A 19143-nucleotide genomic window follows, 5' to 3' on the forward strand; every position below is an offset into this window, starting at 1 on the left:
TTTTTTCATTTAATGTTGCGTATTCATCTCTCCACTTCATGCAATGGACAGAACCAAGAGATTCATAACATAAGAATCCATTATCATCACACAATAAGGCTCACACAGCTTCATCAGGCCTGATGAAATTCAACCAGTAGTGGGTGTTGTTGACATCTGCAGGCTTGTCAGTGATGTTCAAAGTACAGGTAATTGTAAACCAATAATCAGATACACAGGCGAGTCGATCTGTCATTTCTGTGAAGAAACACACCCTTTTTTCACAACTCATGTCACCTATGTTATGATCTTTTACTCCTGTACATGAATCTGAACATTAACAAAATGGACAGTACAATGGAATATTGTACAGTACTTCCAGAAGAACAGCTCTCTGATAGTTGGATGATGTTCCAAACTGCACAAAGTGCCAGTAGAAGCTTCATCTTAGCATGAGTCTGTAGGGCTAAACATGCATAAGTCATGTATAATGTGCAAATTATGCATTTTAAATGTAATGTGGAAAGTACACAATGGAAAACATTTCTAATTACTATCTAATTGCTCAAATTAACCCATCATAATATTTTTTATGAACATATGTCTAATATTTTCTATTTCACATTGCACTCTTGCAATAAAAAAAAAAGGTGTTTTGTGTTGGTGTATAAGTCACAGTCAAGCATCATGAATAGAATGAACTAAGTTATAGTTTATTATAATATTCCTCAAAATTCATATAAAAATATGTTTTATCATACTCTTCAGTGCAGTCAAATACATCTGTTTCACCCTTCTCAAAGATTGTTAACGGAAACTAGACAGTTGTTCAACTCATTGTGATAACAGTGCAACGGCAATATCTAGATTATAGAATTCGATACCTAGTGGCGAGTCTATTTATCAGATGTAGCCTACCGCTGCCAAGCTTTTTTTTTACTACCACACATATCTATAATTTCTTATCAGCAAATTAAAATTGTAAAGAGAAATGGTCTTTTTCATTTGCATACAATGACAGAACTGCATTAAAGCAGACCTAAATCTGTGTTCTGATGCATTTTTGTATCGTACAGAAAAAGGACACTAATATCTGAATGTTGGAACGCTCCCATTACTTAATAAGATTGTTTTGACCACTGTGGGACTTCATCATGCATATGAGAATTTTTTTAAACTTTAAATGGGCAATCGTTAGTTGAAACAATAACAAAGCCACCAGCCTCTGTTTTGGTAATAGCTGAGGGATGGGCCTGGAGAAATGTAACCACTCATAAATTCATAGGCAGTGCTATTGATGCAATGAATGACCATCCAATATATCGACATTTTAAGTATATTTTGAGGCTATACAGTTTTTGTTTCCACTTACAATGTTTACAAACATTGGAGTAAAACAAGCTTATATTTTGGGTTCTGATTGGGTACGACAGTTGAACTAAGCTCATGAGGCATTTAAAAGTTATATTCTTCAAGAATAAATGAGTTTATATAATTAATTTATAAGTAAAAAATTGATCTAGCAATTGCGGATTGTCCCTTTAAAGAATTAACAAGCGATTGAAAATGAATGCAAACTCCTCAATTGGATCCATTGTCACAAACATAAGAAACATTAGAAGACAAACATGATATAAAAACAATACCCTTTCTACAGGGAATTTGCATGAGAAATGAAGCCGTAAAAAATGATTAATTACACGAAGGCCAAAATCTAGGCCTGGGAAGGCCAAAATGACTTATCTACATCTATTCACATAACGCAACATGACAACTATTGTCAAACAATATTATTGTATTACTACGATAAACCATTTTTATGTTTGGAAGAAATCATTCGTACTCCACTTTAAAAAAAAACATGATGACAATATGAACAATATACCTATGCCAGGGAAAGTAAGGAATTTTACAAATATGCTGGAGCACTGTCAGTGACAGAGGTGGTGACATCACATCGTCCTGTTCTGTCCTGAATTGGTTGAGTCCTCTTGCATAGTGTTACCCCTCACCCACTGTTTGACATATTCAGAAGGGGAACTGCCTACCCCACTCAGTAAACCAGAGTCTATCTGCTCCTCAGACTCAAAGTTAGAGTTCACAGGGCTGCTACAGTCAGACTCAACAAAGACTCCACTGTCAATGGTGTCCACACTGTCCAGATCCAACACCAAGGGAGGGTAGCCGTCCTCTGAGTCCAATGAAATCTGCTCTGGTTGATGGTTGCGGGCCTGTAGCTGGAGCTGCCACTTCATAGCAGGCAGGCCCGTTGATGTCCGTCTTCCACTCTGCCCAGATAACCCTCCTTCCTCTTCTGCCCCAGCACCAAGAGGCCCCTCCGCCTCACTGTCCATACCTCCTCTGCTGCCTCCAGTATATTGGGAGAAGCTTTCCCCACCTTGGCTGCACTTGTATGTCACCCAAGAACTCCCTGACAAAGCTCCTTCCTCCCCAGACACCATCACAGTATCGATGGAGATGTGTCCAGCGGAGTGACAGGTGCCCTGGTCCCCACTGCTGCTGCTGCTGTCTTCCTCCACACTCAGCCTGGACAGCCCGAGGATGTCTAGCTGCTTCTCAGTCATCATCTGTGTAGATGGGTTTTTCTCCAAGGGATCCAGCTCACTGAGGACGAAGACAGGTCCAACCCATTTCTGCAAAATATAATGATAAAATGGATGATTAAGGAGCAATAGGTACACTTGAGGTGAAAGGTAGGCTCGCCCGGTCCAGAAACAAACCCTTGCCCCTATAGGCTCATACAGTATATATATATATATATACTGTATATATACTGTATATACAGCATGCCATTTAGCAGATGCTTTTATCCAAAGCGACTTAGTCATGCATGTTTAAATTGTTCATGTATTGGTCAACCTCGAATTGCAAGCTCCATGCTCCACCAACTGAGCTATACTTGAATGCAAAAGGCTGAATGAGAGCTTATCACCTCGGTCGTCAATATGAAGATCAATCACAGAAAGAATTACCTTTTTTATTTTTTAACATTTAGAAATGTTTATGAAACTGATGGCAGTTATTTTGTACAACTCTGAACCCTTCCAGAGCAAGATGTTGCCCACAGATATGAATGGACAAGCTTTTTCACGAGAATACCTTATCTGGGGGAAGAGCAATTCAGCAGAATCTAATCACTGTTTTTAATCTGAAAAGACAGCAGTAAGTGGCCATACGCCACCACTAACAGCTGTCAGAGAGCTAAAGAGAGAGGGCATTTAAAAAACATCTACCTGACTCTGCTTATCATATATTGACAGAATGCTTTCTTTATATAATGTAATTTGCTGTGAAGTAATTTTTATACTATATAATCAGGGACTTTATGTGCGTTCATCACTGACATTGAGCTTATGCTATAAGACATCTACCTGACTGTCGTTAGTATACCTGACTACCTGACTGTAGTTAGCATAGTTATTACAGCTATGTCATGCTCCTCAACTATAACCAAACCCTGTGGACATCCTCATGACTATGAACTTCTCACAGAACATCTGTGCAGTTCAGAGAAATGTATACTGCTTAGTGAAAGGGCAACATAGAGTAAGTACATCCTTTATATAAACGGATTAGTTTAGGTTTACATTGGGTTGAGCAGGGATACGATCTAATGTGTCTCATGTGTGACAGAGAAGTGAAGATACCGATCTACAGTTCTTGTAGTGCGTGCAAGATCAGTGTCTTATATCTGTGGGCTGCTGCAAGAGGATGTTTTCACAGGTTCCAGTAACTCTGGTTTATCTTTCAGTAGCTTTTTCCTGCCTACTAAATCTTTTGAAATGATGTGACTGTCATGGACATGGCCATAATTACATATGAGGACACTGAAGCAAATTCAGGGTGTAGCCCCAACTGGGACTCAAACCCTGGTCCAGCAACTGTCAAGCCAACACCTTAACTAATACACCAAGAGGTCCAAACCTCTTGATGAGGTCGCTAGGTGTTGGGTTAAGGTCACTACATTACCAATTACCTTCAGGAGAGTGTGTCTCCACGCATCTCAATACCAAATTCCTCACGTGTACACTGCTTTCTGATGGCCACCCTTGCTCCATCCCACTTCTGACACCAGTGTAGCAAATTTGGGGGTGTAGCCCCAACGGGGACTCGAACATAGGTCCAGCGACTGTCAAGCCAACACCTTAACCATTACCATTTGGGCTCCCGAGTGGCGCAGTGGTCTAAGGCACTGCATCTCAGTGCTAGAGGCATCACTACAGACTCCGGTTTGATTCCAGGCTGTATCACAACCGGCCGTGATTGGGAGTCCCATAGGGCAGTGCACAATTGGCCCAGTGTAGTTAGGGTTTGCCCGGGGTAGAGTGTCATTGTAAATAAGAATTTGTTTTTAACTGACTTGCCTAGTTAAATAAAATAATATGCCAATAGGTCCAAACCTTTTGGCTAGGTTTTGGGTGAAGGTCGCTACAATATAATTTGTACACAATAAAGAAACTAAATTATGAGTCAACATCTAAATATTGCTCCCAGCGTTGATGCGAGCTCAGTTAATAGAGTATGGCGATTGCAACATCAGGGTTATGGGTTCGATTCCCACGGGGGACCAGTACGCAGAAGAGGAAAACAAGTTTGAAATGTATGCACTCACTACTGTAAGTCGCTCTGGATAAGAGCGTCTGCTAAATGACAAAAATGAAGACGATTATATTCTTGATCTGACCGAGTTCTAATCGCGCACGCCTCTTTGCCAACGAATTGTTCGTTATGTTCACCTTCGTCCCCCGGATTAGCCTTTTTAGTAGCACATTCACCACTCCCTCAAACGGTTAACTCCACCCTCTCGCGGAACAGGTCGGTCATGAGACGTGAAACGAGCTAACTAAACTCGGAGTCGGCTCATTGAATAGGTAGGCAAAACTAGAGATGCTGCTCGGCTTCAGACAGTGTTTGCGAGATGCCGTACAAAAGGCGATTTTAACAACCGTCCCGAGACTCCTGCCGTGTCTACAGACATCCCCAAAACAAACAAAAACCGACTTTCGGGGGAATGAGAGCACAACTGGTAAATAGTCAGTCAGGTGGCTAGCTGCCAGTAGAGACTTCTATTGCAGTAACTTTGAAGAGTCAATGCTATTCGGAATCCTTGTGACGTCCCTAACGCATTACAGTTTAAATGTAAAATCGTTACGGTAAGGATTTAGGTTAGGGTAGGATAGCACTAACCAACGTTGAAGTGCTCTGGCTAGTATTATTTAGCCAGATTGAAGGATGAAGTAAGAAGCTAACGTTAAACGGAGCCTACCTCAGCAGGAGCAACATATAGGCTACTAAGTTCTCATAACAACTTTGCTTAACAGAGAGTATGCTACTGAGACACTGGTGTGGTGATCGAGGCTGAATGCAGAGGAGAGAGGGGAAGCTAGCCGAGAGAGAGGTTTGTACAGTGGTTCCCAAAGTTGGGGTCTCGGCCCCATATTTGTACTAGTCTTATCAAACAAAGTAGGAACTTAAAAAGAAGATATGTTTCAATATGAACATCTCGACATGGCCTACATTAAAATGCAAACAATACAGTTATACTTTTTCGTTTATTGGGGAATGTTCATCTTATCCATTACCCATTTTTTTTTTACCACTACATCACTGATATAAATACATAATAATTCATGTGAAATGTGATATGATTATATCTGTGTGCAGTGGTGGAAAAATTACCCAATTGTAATACTTGAGTAAAAGTAAAGATACCTTAATAGCAAATGACTCAAGTAAAAGTCACCCAGTAAAATACTACTTGAATAAAAGTCTAAAAGTATTTGGTTTTAAATTCCTTATTTTACACAAACCAGATGGCACAATTTTCTAGTTTTTTTAATTTATTTTTGGATAGCCAGGGGCACACTCCAACACTCAGACATAATTTACAAACGAAGCATGTGTGCTTAGTGAGTCCACCAGATCAGAGGCAGTAGGGATGACCAGGGATGTTCTCTTGATAAGTGTGTGAATTGGACCATTTTCCTGTCCTGCTAAGCTTACAAAATGTAACGAGTACTTTTGGGTGTCAGGGAAAATACCTGGAGAAAAAGTAGATTATTTTCTTTCGGAATGTAGTGGAGTTAAAATAAAAGTTGTCAAAAATATAAATAGTAAAGTAAAGATACCCCCAAAAACGACTTAAGTAGTACTTAAGTTTTTGTACTTCAGTACTTTACACCACTGTCTGTGTGCTCCAGTTGGATGTCTGTTTGTGCGGAGCTTGATTCGTAATGCCTAGGAACACAAACTGAACACTATCCACTGAGTGTACAAAACATTTGGAACACCTGCTCTTTCCATGACAGACTGACCAGGTGAAAGCTATGATCCCTTATTGATGTCACCTGTTAAATCCACTTCAAATCAGTGTAGATGAAAGAGAGGAGACATGTTAAAGAAAGATTTTTAAGCCTTGTGACAATTGAGACATGGATTTGTGTATGTGTGCCATTCAGAGGGTGAATGGGCAAGACAAAAGATTTAAGTGCCTTTGAACGGGGTATGGTAGTAGGTGCCAGGCGCACCGGTTTGAGTATGTCAAGAACTGCAACGCTGCTGGGTTTTTCACGGTTAACAGTTTCCCGTGTGTATCAAGAATGGTCCACCACCCAAAGGACATCCAGCCAACTTGACACAACTCTGTGAAGCATTGGAACGCATTTGACATCTTGTAGTCCCGAAAACTTGAGGCTGTTCTGGGGGCATAAGTGGGTGCAACTCAATATTAGGAAGGTGTTCCTAATGTTTCACAAAGACTCAGTGTACGTCATTTGAGGAAAGCGATATCTACAGTATGTAAAGAGTTGATGATTGTATCATTACAAATGACTGAACAATCGCTGATGCTACATGTCAGTGAGAATCATTTCTCATATTTTCCCCCTTTCAGGGCTATAACATTACAACTGTATTGCTAATAGGCTATGTGTTTGTAGATCGATTGAGGTGAATGAACCTACAGCAGCCAAGGTGATAATGGCTGGGGTCATTTTTGCTTATTTTTGCTGTTCTCCGAATAGCATTTGAAAGTTTTTTAATTGCATAGAAATGCAGTAAATAAGCTTCAACTTAATTTTTTTTAATCTGACCCCAATTTAACTCAAACCTAGTTACGACCCAGGTCACGGACACATCTTGGAGTCTTTTTCTGAGACCTTTCTTAAAATAATTTCAAAGGACAACTTGCAAGATTGTGGTTTAGCAACTGGTGTTCTGTCAGACACTCTGCAGCCACAGAGGAAGTAAAAGATTTCAGCGCTCTTTTCAAATACTTGCATTTTCACACTTTTATGTGCAAAGATTATATCTACATCTACCCATAAATGATTTACCATCTTTTTTTTTTTTTTTTTTTTGTGTGTGTGTGTGTGTGTGTGTGTGTGTGTGTGTGTGTGTGTGTGTGTGTGTGTGTAATAGTTATACTCTGGATAATACGAAAAGGGATCTTTCGGACTGATCTCAGAACAAGTCCACATTGTGCCCCACCAAAGCCCAGCCCAGTACAAATTGATAATGGCATTCTGAATAGGCACTTGTTTTGACACCATGGGTTGTTCACTGACTTCAGACACAGAATCTATGTCTCTCTCTACACATATTCTTTCAATGTTGGCCTATCTCAAATGTTTTTTTTTTTAATGCATGGCTTTAATTTTCCAATGGACATCACTTCCCCCTACTGGATATTGATGTAACTGTAGTTGAGAAACCAGCAGGGGCCTCATTTATCAAAGGTACGTATGCACACAAAAGACTCTTTCGTGCGCCACAAGGGAATTTAAATAATGGTTGGCTAATAAAAACATAGCCGAGTGTTAAAACAGATGCATTTGCCGTCGGCAAGGAGATAGTCTACATGCTGCTATGCTATGTTTCTTTGACTTTTATTATATGGGCTTGAATCATAATCGTATTTGGAGGTAGGATGGAGACATGTTAGCTGGGTGGGGTCAGGGGAATGGGATGGGAGGGTGGGGGTGGTTTTTGGAGGCCCACTTCTTTTTTTGTATTCTTTTCCTGTACATTCTGAATTTATTATTACTTAAACTGTAATATGATACAAATTATGTTTGTTTTTCTTCCGGAGTGGCAGCCCACAGGTACAACACAAAAATATATGTGTGAAATAATGAATGGGAAACATATGAACAGAATATTAAATTATATGAATATTGTACCTGTAGCCCTACCCCAACTATAAAAATTTAAAAAAAGACAACAAAAAGAAAAGTGGTCCAAAAAATAAAAACAAAAAGAGTACACCTGGTTTGTATGAACGTTGAGGCTTGGGCACTGGGGTAGACCTGTTTTATTTGAGTGTGCCCATGGATTTACTTCGTTTTTATGAGTAATGGGGTGTAGGGATACACAAGGCTCATACAGGCAATGGGTCTGGATGGATGTCTATTTGCCTATTAAAATCTTTTCTGGCAGCAAGTTTGTGGTAGGAATAAAAGTGAGTGGGGTTTTGGCACGTGTTATACCACTGTATTATGAGTTTATCTATGAAATGATTAGTGGAATACTTGGGGAATACAGGCCTAGGCAAAGTGGGGAACAGGGCTGTGATAAGCAGGTAACAGGGATGAGGTATTTTGGCAAAGGAACTGAGGTCTTGGGGTAAGAAATAGGGCTTATAGGGCAAGGATACATGTTAATCGGGATTTAATTGTATCAATATTAGGGTATTGGCATGTGGGTCTTAGGGTAAGGGCATTGGGGTAACAGGGCCGGGGTGTGTGGGTAACTGGGTGTAGGGTTAGTGGGTTGAGGTACATAGATATCGGGGCTGAGCAATAGGCGTTAATGTCTTAATTTTATTATAGGCATAGCACTGTATGTTTCCATAAAACATACTTTTTCACAAACAGAAATTATTCATATCCCTTGATTTATTCCACATTTTGTTGTTACAACCTGAATTCAAAATTGATAAAAATATGTTTTACTCAACCATCTACACATAATGCCTCATAATGAAAAAGTTAAAACACGTTTTCAGAAGATTTTTTTTTTAAATGTATAAATTAAACACACAAATATCTCATTTACACTCCTGAGTTAATACTGTAATCGCCACCAAAGGTGCTTCTATCATCAGGGGCCTCATTTATCAACTGTGTGATTACAGCTGTGAGTCTTTCCACACCTGGATTGCGCAACATTTTCCCATTATTATTTTCAAAATTCTTTAAGCTCTGTCAAATTGGTTATTGGTCATTGCTAGACAACCATTTTCAGGTCTTGCCATAGATTTAAGTAGATTTAAGTCACAATTTTAACTTGGCCACCCAGGAACATTCACTGCCTTCTTGGTAAGCAACTCCAGTGTAGATTTAGCCTTGTGTTTTAGGTTATTGTCCTGCTGAACAGTGAATTTATCTCCCAGTGTCAAAAAGTGAATTGCTTTGCCAATTGTTTTGCAGTATTACTTTAGTGCCTTGTTGCAAACATGATGCATGTTTTGGAATATTTTTATTCTGTACAGGCTTCCTTCTTTTCACTTTGTCAATTAGGCTAGTATTGTGGAGTATACAATGTTGTTGATCCATCCTCAGTTTTGTCCCATCACAGCCATTAAACTCTGTAATTGTTTTAAAGTCACCATTGGCCTCATGGTGAAATCCCTGACCTGTATCTTTCCTCTCCTGCAACTGAGTTAGGAAGGATGCCTGTATCTTTGATGTGACTGGGTGTATTGATACACCGTCCAAAGTGTAATTAATAACTTCACCATGCTCAGAGGGATATTTAATGTCTGCCTTTTTTTTTTACCCATCTAACAAGAGGTGCCTTTTGCGAGGCATTGGAAAACCTCCCTATATATCTGTGTTTGAAATTCACTGCTCACTGAGGGACCTTACAGGTCTTATATGTTTGGGGTACAGAGACAATCGAAAATCATGTTAAACACTACTGAGTCCATGCAACTTATTATGTGACTTGTTAAGCACATCGTTACTCCTGAACTTATTTAGGCTTGTCATAACAAGTAGGTTGAATACTTATTGACTCAAGACATTTCAGCTTTTCATTTTGAAATAATTTGTAAAAAGAAAAAGAAAATCGAAAAACATCATTCCACTTTGATATTATGGGTTATTGTGTGTAGGCCAGTGAAGAAAAATCTCTCCATTTAATCAATTTTAAATTCTGACACAACAAAATGTGTAAAAAGTCAAGGCCTGTGAATATTTTCTGAAGGCACTGTACTTTTCACAATACAATAATAATAAAAAAGCAATATGGATTGCACTAAGGGTTACTAATGGCATAAGATTTGCATAGTGGCATGTCTTGGAAGTTAAAACATTCTGCCCACACCTCCACAGAAATGTTATCAAATGTGCTAATGCGCTTTCTTGTAGAAACGGACATGACCCAGTTACAACATTTCCAAATCATATAGTAAATTGTGGTATTGTCCAGGTGGGATTGTAGCGCTCGTTCCCGAGTTCACAAATATAGTATGGCTCTGATTTATCAATGAAAACATGCGTATATTTTGTTGCATAAACAAATCCTAGAACCTCCACGTCTGCATTAATTTAGTAAGAAATGTACACAGTTGATAAATGAGGTCCCTGATGATAAACGGTACTGGGTGTACACTTTAGACCTAGATGACAGAGGCTGTTGAACTTTTTAATGTTTTACCAACACATTTGTTTCCTTCATCAGGATATAATTATAGTAATGGGTGAAAGTAAGTCGCCATGATCCGGTACAGAGTACCAGCAAAATAAATAGTGGCATTACGCCATACCGGTAAAACATGAGCCCATCACAATAATTGAAATGAAGATGGCAAGAAAACTGTAGGCTAGTACACCACAATTTATCGTTGCCGCCTGTCAGTCGCAATAGAAATTAGCGAATTTACTTAAAAACGTGTGGTATACGCTCCAAAATGCTGTGTGGTTCGATGTGAACAATGACATTTTGCCAAGGCAGAGATGACTGGCCAAGGCCGAGACAGAAACGCGCGTGGGTAGCAAGACGCATCAGGCTACAAGAGTAGACCTGAAATGACAATCCCTAAATGTCATTGTACTTTTTGGTGTTTTGTAGCCTAACAGATGTCTCTTTCCATTTTCAAATGGCGGGGGCACAGTGCACTGCTTGGATGCTGGGATTATTTTTGTGGACAAACGTGCACAAGTAGCATATCTTTTGAAGAAATTGGCAACAGATCTTAATGCGAATATCAAAGAATCCGCATAAAACAAATATGCGCATTTTCCCGCTAGAGATGTGTTTCCATCAACTTGACTTGTTACATATAAAAGGATGTGCGTGATGGTGTAATGCACATAAAAATAACGTTAAAATGGGTTGCCATCGCATTTTCAACTCATGGTTTTCTCACAAAATAATGTGTGTGATAATTTGTGCCAGGTAGCCTAGCAGTTAAGAGCGTTGGGCCAGTAGCAGAAAAGTTACTGGTTCGAATCCCCAAATCTTCTACTTGAAAAATCGGTCGATGTACCCTTGAGTAACGCACTTAGCCATAATTGCTCCTGTAAATAACTCTGGATAAGAGTGTCTGCTAAATGACAAAAATGTAAATATCGTTCTAGCCAAGGGGTTCCCAAAGGTTTTCACTCAGTGCCCCACCCCATCCAGCATTGGGGAACATCCCGCGCCCCCCACCTATATTTCTTTGGGCACAAGCACTGTTTATGACACAAACTGTTCATACCCGTCTTTATTTCCTGAAATTCTACACATTTTGTCATGGGTTGCAGAGAGCATTTAGCAGTTTTAAAGCTAATTTTCTTGCAATTCTCTACATTTTGCCATGTCTAATATGTATGCATGTGATATTTGAGTGACTCGAACATTGCTACAAATTATATGGGCTAAAAAAAATACCTAAACAACGTTAGCTGACATGGGCTAGTTTATATGGACATTTATAACACGTTATAAATAGCTCTCTAAGGTATGCAATTACTGACATGACAAGAGGAAAACTGATGATGCACTACCCATTTTGGAAATGATTCCTTGTGCATTCTACTATTACAGCTTTCAAGAGTAAATTGAAAGTCGGACTGAGTTCGCCCACAGTTTGGGAACTACTCACCGCGCTGTTAGCTAGAGCGCACCTATAGCCTACATGATGAGATTATATGGAGAAAAGAGCGAGATTTAAAAAAAAAAAAAGCACTTTCACCACCATGTGAAGTTAATCATAATGTATTTAATCTGTAGTTTAATAAACTAAACTGCATGTTTTCTAAACTGCAAGTCATAGTGGGAGGAACGCACAACATGTCATCGCGTGACTCCAAGTTTACTTCGAAATTATGGTTATTATATCAATATTTGCACATAAAAGCGTTTCCACCGACATTTCTCGCACAAAAAGATCTCACCTTGTCTAGCATATTTTGTTTAGTCGACATTTGGAAAGTTTAGCGTTTCCATCATGCCTGTCATTACATTTTTATCTGACGTACTTTACCCGCATAAAAACGTTGGATACAAACCTGGTTAATCAGATGAAAACATCATGACTGGTTGTATTCATGTCAAATTAAAAGGCAATACATTTTACATTTAAAAATGACATGTTTTTACTATTCACTAAGCATAGTGGATATGACCCCTTCATAAGAGTGTCAATTGTTTTGTAAATAATAGAAATAGAAAAAACAAATCTAAAAAGATAAGTGGTTACCTTTCTGGAATATTGGCGGAAAATATTTAAATATAACCCTAGCAAACGTCTGAGTTTAGATTTCTACCTGCGGTATTTTCCATTAGGGGGGTGAACTGCTCTGATGTAGTACGTCAGTTCAATGTCTACTGAGCATCTACCCACATATGAGTTGAAAAACAAGCCCTTGAAGCCCCTGCAGACTGAGTCATTATAATGCCCCCCTCTTATGTGTAGTCATTGTGGGATTTGATTATGGGAAAGTCCCATTGTTGGCCATGCTGAAGTTCCCCCTATAGGCAACACCTGCTGGAGGGGTTTAGAACAAGTCCCACAGATGCAAGGAGTTATTTTTGCTTTGCCTGTATTTTTACCTTAAAATCCCCTCCATATGTGTGGTAGAGAGGCTTGAAAAAGTCCTCTGGGCTTGGGGAATAGTTCATCAAGTGTAGCCTCTTCGGCCACAATCTGCAGGGAAAAGATGTAGAGGCAAAGTGACAAACAGGTTGTTTTCACAAAGGAAATGATATGTGAATGTAATCTATGACATAAGTGACATAAGCAGAACTATTCAGGTCTTCACAAATACTCTTTCACTTTTCATTTCTGGGAAGATGGAATTTTTCTCTATGCAGGTGTTATAATATGTTTTATAGGGTAAGTGGTTTAATAATGTAGAAGCAAAACTAACCTAACTATCATTGGGTTAGGTTTGGTATAATAATAATGTAGAAGCAGCTCTGACTTCCTGTGCCTTCTCACCCGTATATCTACATTGTGTATCTGCAAGTAAAGAGCATCAGCTGTGGTTTCTGTGTATGTGGGAGGTTATGCCAGGAAAGTGTATAGTGTATTCACACTTTCTGTAAAAACACCAAGAGGCTGAACATTCCTAGCCTGGCCGCAGATCAATTTGTGCTTTAGCCAACTGTTGTGTTTGTTCAAGGCATCTGACGAAAGTCAGAGAAGTTGGATGTAACACATATGATAGTGACCAGGCTAGAACATTTCATTTATTGGCAGACCTGAATAAATTGAGGATACAAGTTGGTGTCTGATCAAAAATGCTTAGCAAACACTAACACTTACTGTTACCTGAATGATCATAAATAAGGCATACTCACATTTTAAAGAGGTAGCACAGGCAGCACAGGATCAAACAGGGGAGAATGGTCAGTAAAACGGGCCACTGCCACCATAACTTATCATCCCCTTCTGTAAAAATACACATAGTGTTTAGAGAGAGAGAGACATTTTACTCCATTTTATACATTACTGTAACCTGAAAAATGAAGTCCCAATCCAATATATCCAGGAAAAGCATGTAACGCAGATCAGTCAAATCTAAACTGCATTGATGTACCTGTAGTCCTCCATTCTACGGTGGAGCTCCATTCACTCCAGGGACCTTGGTAGTTACTCACAGGGTTCACTGAGGCCTGGACATTTGCCACATACTCAGTTCCTGGTTGCAGTTGAAGGCTGTTTAGCACTAGGTACCTCTGGTCCTCTCTTACAGGGTAATAGACTGGATCCTGTAGGTCAAAAGAAAAACTTCTATTTAACACTTTGGGGAACCTGGTCTTTCACATACTGTAATATTTTATTGGAAACATGTAACATAGCAAATATATTTTGTTTACCTTTAAATTGTTATTATTTGTTGTAATCCGCACCCTGTACATGAAATATTCATCAAGGTAAATGCTTTCATCCATCTGCCAAGTGACGTTGTAGCTGTCAATGTTCTCTGTCACTTGTACATTGACTGGATGGTGCGGCTTCACTATTGAAGAAAAGGCAGAGAAGCTTGGGTTGGAACCATTAAATGAAAAAGGCATGGATTCAAGTGCACAAAGCTCAATCATTTGTACCATATTAGCTTTCAAATGCGGGTGATACATAAGAACCCAGGACACACAGTCCACATCACACAATAATCCTCATTGGAAAGACTCTTCAATACTGTCACTTCAAAGCTGTGCAAAGTTCAAAACTGCTGATAAAAATGTGTCACAGCAGAATAGGTCTTAATAAGACACCATACTCAATCCAGTAATTGGCTGATAAGTGGCTGATAAGATGACCTTACTGCTAATGATAAACACTTCTTTTTCATGCCATATCTTGTCACTGAATCAGAGGCAATGTTCAGGGGAAAGTACAAACCATCCTAAGACGTAGGTCGACTCCACTTACCTAATTTATACAATTTCCAGTCAGTTGAGTCATCTGTTTTCATTTTGTCTTCTTTTCCTGTGTGCTTTACTCTTGCAGTGCACTTAGTGTTAACGGATATTATATCGAAAAAATCTTCTGGTTGTATTATACACCAGCTTTGTGAGGGTGTTATTTCACAGCTATCATTCACTTGGTCTTCAAAATCTCTGAAAAGAGAGAAGAGTGATTAAAATATTCAAATACAGCTTTTGTGAAGAAAAACAAAACCAAATACGAAAATGTTTATGTAACATTCAGATGTTTTTCTTAAAATGATATGTTTAAACGTTACAGTACATAAATATGTATAAATGTGATCTCTTAAATCGATCGGTGCAAGGCCAGAAACACAGCAGTGAAAGAGAACAGTGTGTACCTGCACTCTGCCTCGATGAGAATGGGAGATGAGGGCACTGTGCCTGAGCAGGAACAGTTCAGGGATGTATTGTAGTCTGTGGTGCAGGTGACATTGCAGGAACATGCAACTGTGAATGCAGGAAAAAAGGATGATGTGGTCAGTGTGATGCCAGTGCCATGGTACCCAGACTCATAGTCTATATAAGGCTCTGCTGGTACCCTGATGTGATAAAACATTTCCTGCAAATCTAACCAATTACCACTCATAGGAGATAACTATCTAGATATGTGTTTGAGAAAATACATCACTTGAAAATCAATACAATATATAGCACAAAAAGTAGATGAGAAAAAGTTAAACGTACCATATTGAATCAGGTAACACAACACCAGTGAGCTGATTAGCTGCTGTTTTACAGCCATGAGGGCAACAATGGACAGTAGTCTGTTCTGCTCACTATCTGAGATCAATGGCACCTGAAAGCCTGACAAACAATAAATCACATATGTCCTTGTGTTGGAGTTCATTATTTGAAGTAAAATAACCATTACTGGAAGTGTATGAAACAAATATATAGTATTGTGCTGGAGTCGAGAAGAAGGAGAAAGTTTAATTTAAGACTATCACTTTCATGTCAAGCAAAGGTTAAGTCCAGAAATGTAAGCTACAAATGCGTTTACAAAAACACCAAACCCCACACAAAGAAATCTAACAATGGTAGACAACGCTAACGATAGAATAAAGATATTGTACTTCAATGTTATTCATGTTATTCAGAAAAATACTATTCAGATAGTATTCTTACCTTATTGGTTCTGATAGATTCTGCTAACCATGCCACATGGCATCATCGTTCGAGTAGTTCTAAAGCCAAAAGAATTCATTAATCTCTGTCACAGACTGTGTGATCAAGTTCAGTGCATAATGACATATCTGACATATTGAAAGTTGTCATCTGCTGCAGTGTCACTGAGGATGTGGTTGTTTTGTGGCTACCCTGTGAGCAATGTAGGAGGTCCCTTCCTACCCTTGCTTCTGTTTCGCGAGATAATCCATCTGTGAGAACAACGTTTGAGACCTACTCTATATATACAGAAGTATGTGGACACCCCTTCAAATGAATGGATTTGGTTATTTCAGCCACACCCATTGCTGACAGGTGTATAAAAATCGAGCACGCAGCCATGCAATCTCCATGGACAAATATTGGCAGTAGAATGGCCCGTACTGAAGAGCTCAGTGACTTTAAACGTGGCACCGTCATAGGATGCCACCTTTCCAACAAGTTAGTTTGTCAAATTTCTACTAAGCTATATGGAATTGTTTAAAGAAGGTCATAACAAGGATCATTTTGATATGTGATTTAGAATTTTAACAACCCTTGAAGTATTAAAGAAAATAAATAAAAAAATATTTGATGAAACTTTATTTTTGGCCTAACTACTATTAGCCGATACATGGAAAAACAGATTCCCTAAAAAATCAAAAATAAATACAAAAAATTATTAATACATGGAACGACAGATACTCCCCCCCAAAAAATTCGAAAGGATATTTGTTCTGAAGTGTCTGTCCTCAGTATATCTGAGCGATATAAGACAGATCAAGAAACATTTGTAATTCAATTGTACATGTATTTAACTACTTATTTTTGGCACTAAACAGTCTCCATATTTACAGTGCCAGTCAAAAGTTTGGACAGACCTACTCATCCAAGGGTTTTTCTTTATTGTTAATATTTTCCACATTGTAGAATAATAGTGAAGACATCAAAACTGTGAAATAACACATGGAATCACGTAGTAACCAAAAAAGTGTTAAACAAATCAAAATATATTTTATATTTGAGATTCTTCAAAGTAGCCAGCCTTTGACTTGACAGATTTGCACACAATTGGCATTCTCTCAACCAACTTCATGAGGTAGTCTCCTGGAATGCATTTCAATTAACAGGTGTGCCTTGTTAAAAGTTAATTTGTGTGTAGAATTTCTTTCCTTCTTAATGCTTTTGAGCCAATCAGTTGTGTTGTGACAAGGTAGTGGTGGTATACAGAGATAGCCCTATTTGGTAAATGACCAAGTCCATATTATGGCAAGAACAGCTCAGATAAGCAAAGAGAAACAACAGTCCATCATTACTTCAAAGACATGAAGGTCATTCAATATGGAACATTTCAAGAACTTTGAAAGAGTCTTTAAGTGCGGTCGTAAAAACCATCAAGCGCTATGATCAAATCAAATCAAAGTTTATTTGTCACGTGCGCCGAATACAACAGGTGAAGACCTTACAGTGAAATGCTTACTTACAGTCTCTAACCAATAGTGCGAAAAAAAGGTGTGTGTGTGTGTGTGTGTGTGTGTGTGGGTAAGTAAAGAAATGAAACAACAGTAAAAAGACATTTGAAAATAACAGAAGCAAGGCTATATACAGACACCGGTTAGTCAGGCTTATTGAGGCAGTATGTACATGTATGTATGCGTTAAAGTGACTATGCATATATGATGAACAGAGAGTAGCAGTAGCGTAAAAAGAGGGGTTGGCGGGTGGTGGGACACAATGCAGATAGCCCGGTTAGCCAATGTGCGGGAGCACTGGTTGGTCGGCCCAATTGAGGTGATATGTACATGAATGTATAGTTAAAGTGACTATGCATATATGATAAACAGAGAGTAGCAGCAACGTAAAAGAGGGGTTGGGGGGGGGGGCACACAATGCAAAAGGTCCGGGTAGCCATTTGATTACCTGTTCAGGAGTCTTATGGCTTGGGGGTAAAAACTGTTGAGAAGCCTTTTTGTCCTAGACTTGGTACTCCAGTACCACTTGCCATGCGGTAATAGAGAGAACAGTCTATGACTGGGGTGGCTGGGGTCTTTGACCATTTTTAGGGCCTTCCTCTGACACCGCCTGGTGTAGAGGTCCTGGATGGCTGGCAGCTTTGCCCCAGTGATGTACTGGGCCGTACGCACTACCCTTTGTAGTGCCTTGCGGTCGGAGGCCGAGCAATTGCCGTACCAGGCAGTGATGCAACCGGTCAGGATGCTCTCGATGTTGCAGCTGTAGAACCTTTTGAGGATCTCAGGACCCATGTCAAATCTTTTTAGTTTCCTGAGGGGGAATAGGCTTTGTCGTGCCCTCTTCACAACTGTCTTGGTGTGTTTGGACCATTCTAGTTTGTTGTTGATGTGGACACCAAGGAACTTGAAGCTCTCAACCTGTTCCACTACAGCCCCGTCGATGAGAATGGGGGCGTGCTCGGTGATCCTTTTCCTGTAGTCCACAATCATCTCCTTAGTGTTGGTTATGTTGAGGGATAGGTTATTATTCTGGCACCACCCGGCCAGGTCTCTGACCTCCTCCCTATAGGCTGTCTCGTTGTTGTCAGTGATCAGGCATACCACTGTTGTGTCGTCTGGAAACTTAATGATGGTGTTGGAGTCGTGCCTGGCCATGCAGTCGTGGGTGAACAGAGAGTACAGGAGGGGACTGAGCACGCACCCCTGGGGAGCTCCAGTGTTGAGGATCAGCGTGGCAGATGTGTTTCTACCTACCCTCACCACCTGAGGGCGGCCCGTCAGAAAGTCCAGGATCCAGTTGCAGAGGGAGGTGTTTAGTCCCAGGTTCCTTAGCTTAGTGATGAGCTTTGAGGGTACTATGGTGTTGAACACTGAGCTGTAGTCAATGAATAGCATTCTCACATAGGTGTTCCTTTTGTCCAGGTGGGAAAGGGCAGTGTGGAGTGCATTGGAGATGGCATCATCTGTTGATCTGTTTGGGCGGTATGCAAATTGGAGTGGGTCAAGGGTTTCTGGGATAATGGTGTTGATGTGAGCCATTACCAGCCTTTCAAAGCACTTCATTCCTATGGACGTGAGTGCTACGGGTCTGTAGTCATTTAGG

The 19143-nt window shown here is 39.7% G+C and overlaps 1 protein-coding gene across 2 annotated transcripts; it reads right to left on the reverse strand.

Moving 5' to 3' along the window:
* Positions 1-671: 671 nt before the first annotated feature.
* Positions 672-16415, reverse strand: il21r.1 (interleukin 21 receptor, tandem duplicate 1). Of its 2 annotated transcripts, XM_014204241.2 has the most exons (9): positions 16051-16415; positions 15610-15729; positions 15264-15372; positions 14867-15054; positions 14311-14453; positions 14031-14202; positions 13792-13882; positions 13042-13135; positions 672-2633 (listed from the first exon to the last, which is right to left on the reverse strand). In XM_014204241.2, exons 2-9 carry the CDS (start codon positions 15665-15667, stop codon positions 1932-1934), a joined length of 1557 nt encoding a protein of 518 aa, XP_014059716.1. In that variant the 5' UTR covers positions 15668-15729; positions 16051-16415; the 3' UTR covers positions 672-1931. The 2 variants fall into 2 exon arrangements, with proteins under 2 accessions (XP_014059716.1, XP_014059715.1); XM_014204240.2 differs by lacking the exon at positions 16051-16415 and having other exon boundaries at positions 15610-16042.
* Positions 16416-19143: the final 2728 nt, after the last annotated feature.

This window comes from Salmo salar, chromosome ssa06 (genome assembly GCF_905237065.1).
Source record: "Salmo salar chromosome ssa06, Ssal_v3.1, whole genome shotgun sequence".
NCBI classification, from domain to species: Eukaryota; Metazoa; Chordata; class Actinopteri; order Salmoniformes; family Salmonidae; genus Salmo; species Salmo salar.

Excerpts from the sequence above, each read along its gene's own strand:
- il21r.1 (XM_014204240.2), bottom strand. The coding sequence starts at position 15,793 with ATGGTTATTTTACTTCAAATAATGAACTCCAACACAAGGACATATGTG. Across the intron at positions 15,055-15,263 it reads CTCATCGAGGCAGAGTGCAG|AGATTTTGAAGACCAAGTGA; the intron begins GTACACACTGTT and ends CTCTCTTTTCAG. Across the intron at positions 13,136-13,791 it reads CTGTGCTACCTCTTTAAAAT|ATTGTGGCCGAAGAGGCTAC; the intron begins GTGAGTATGCCT and ends TTTTCCCTGCAG.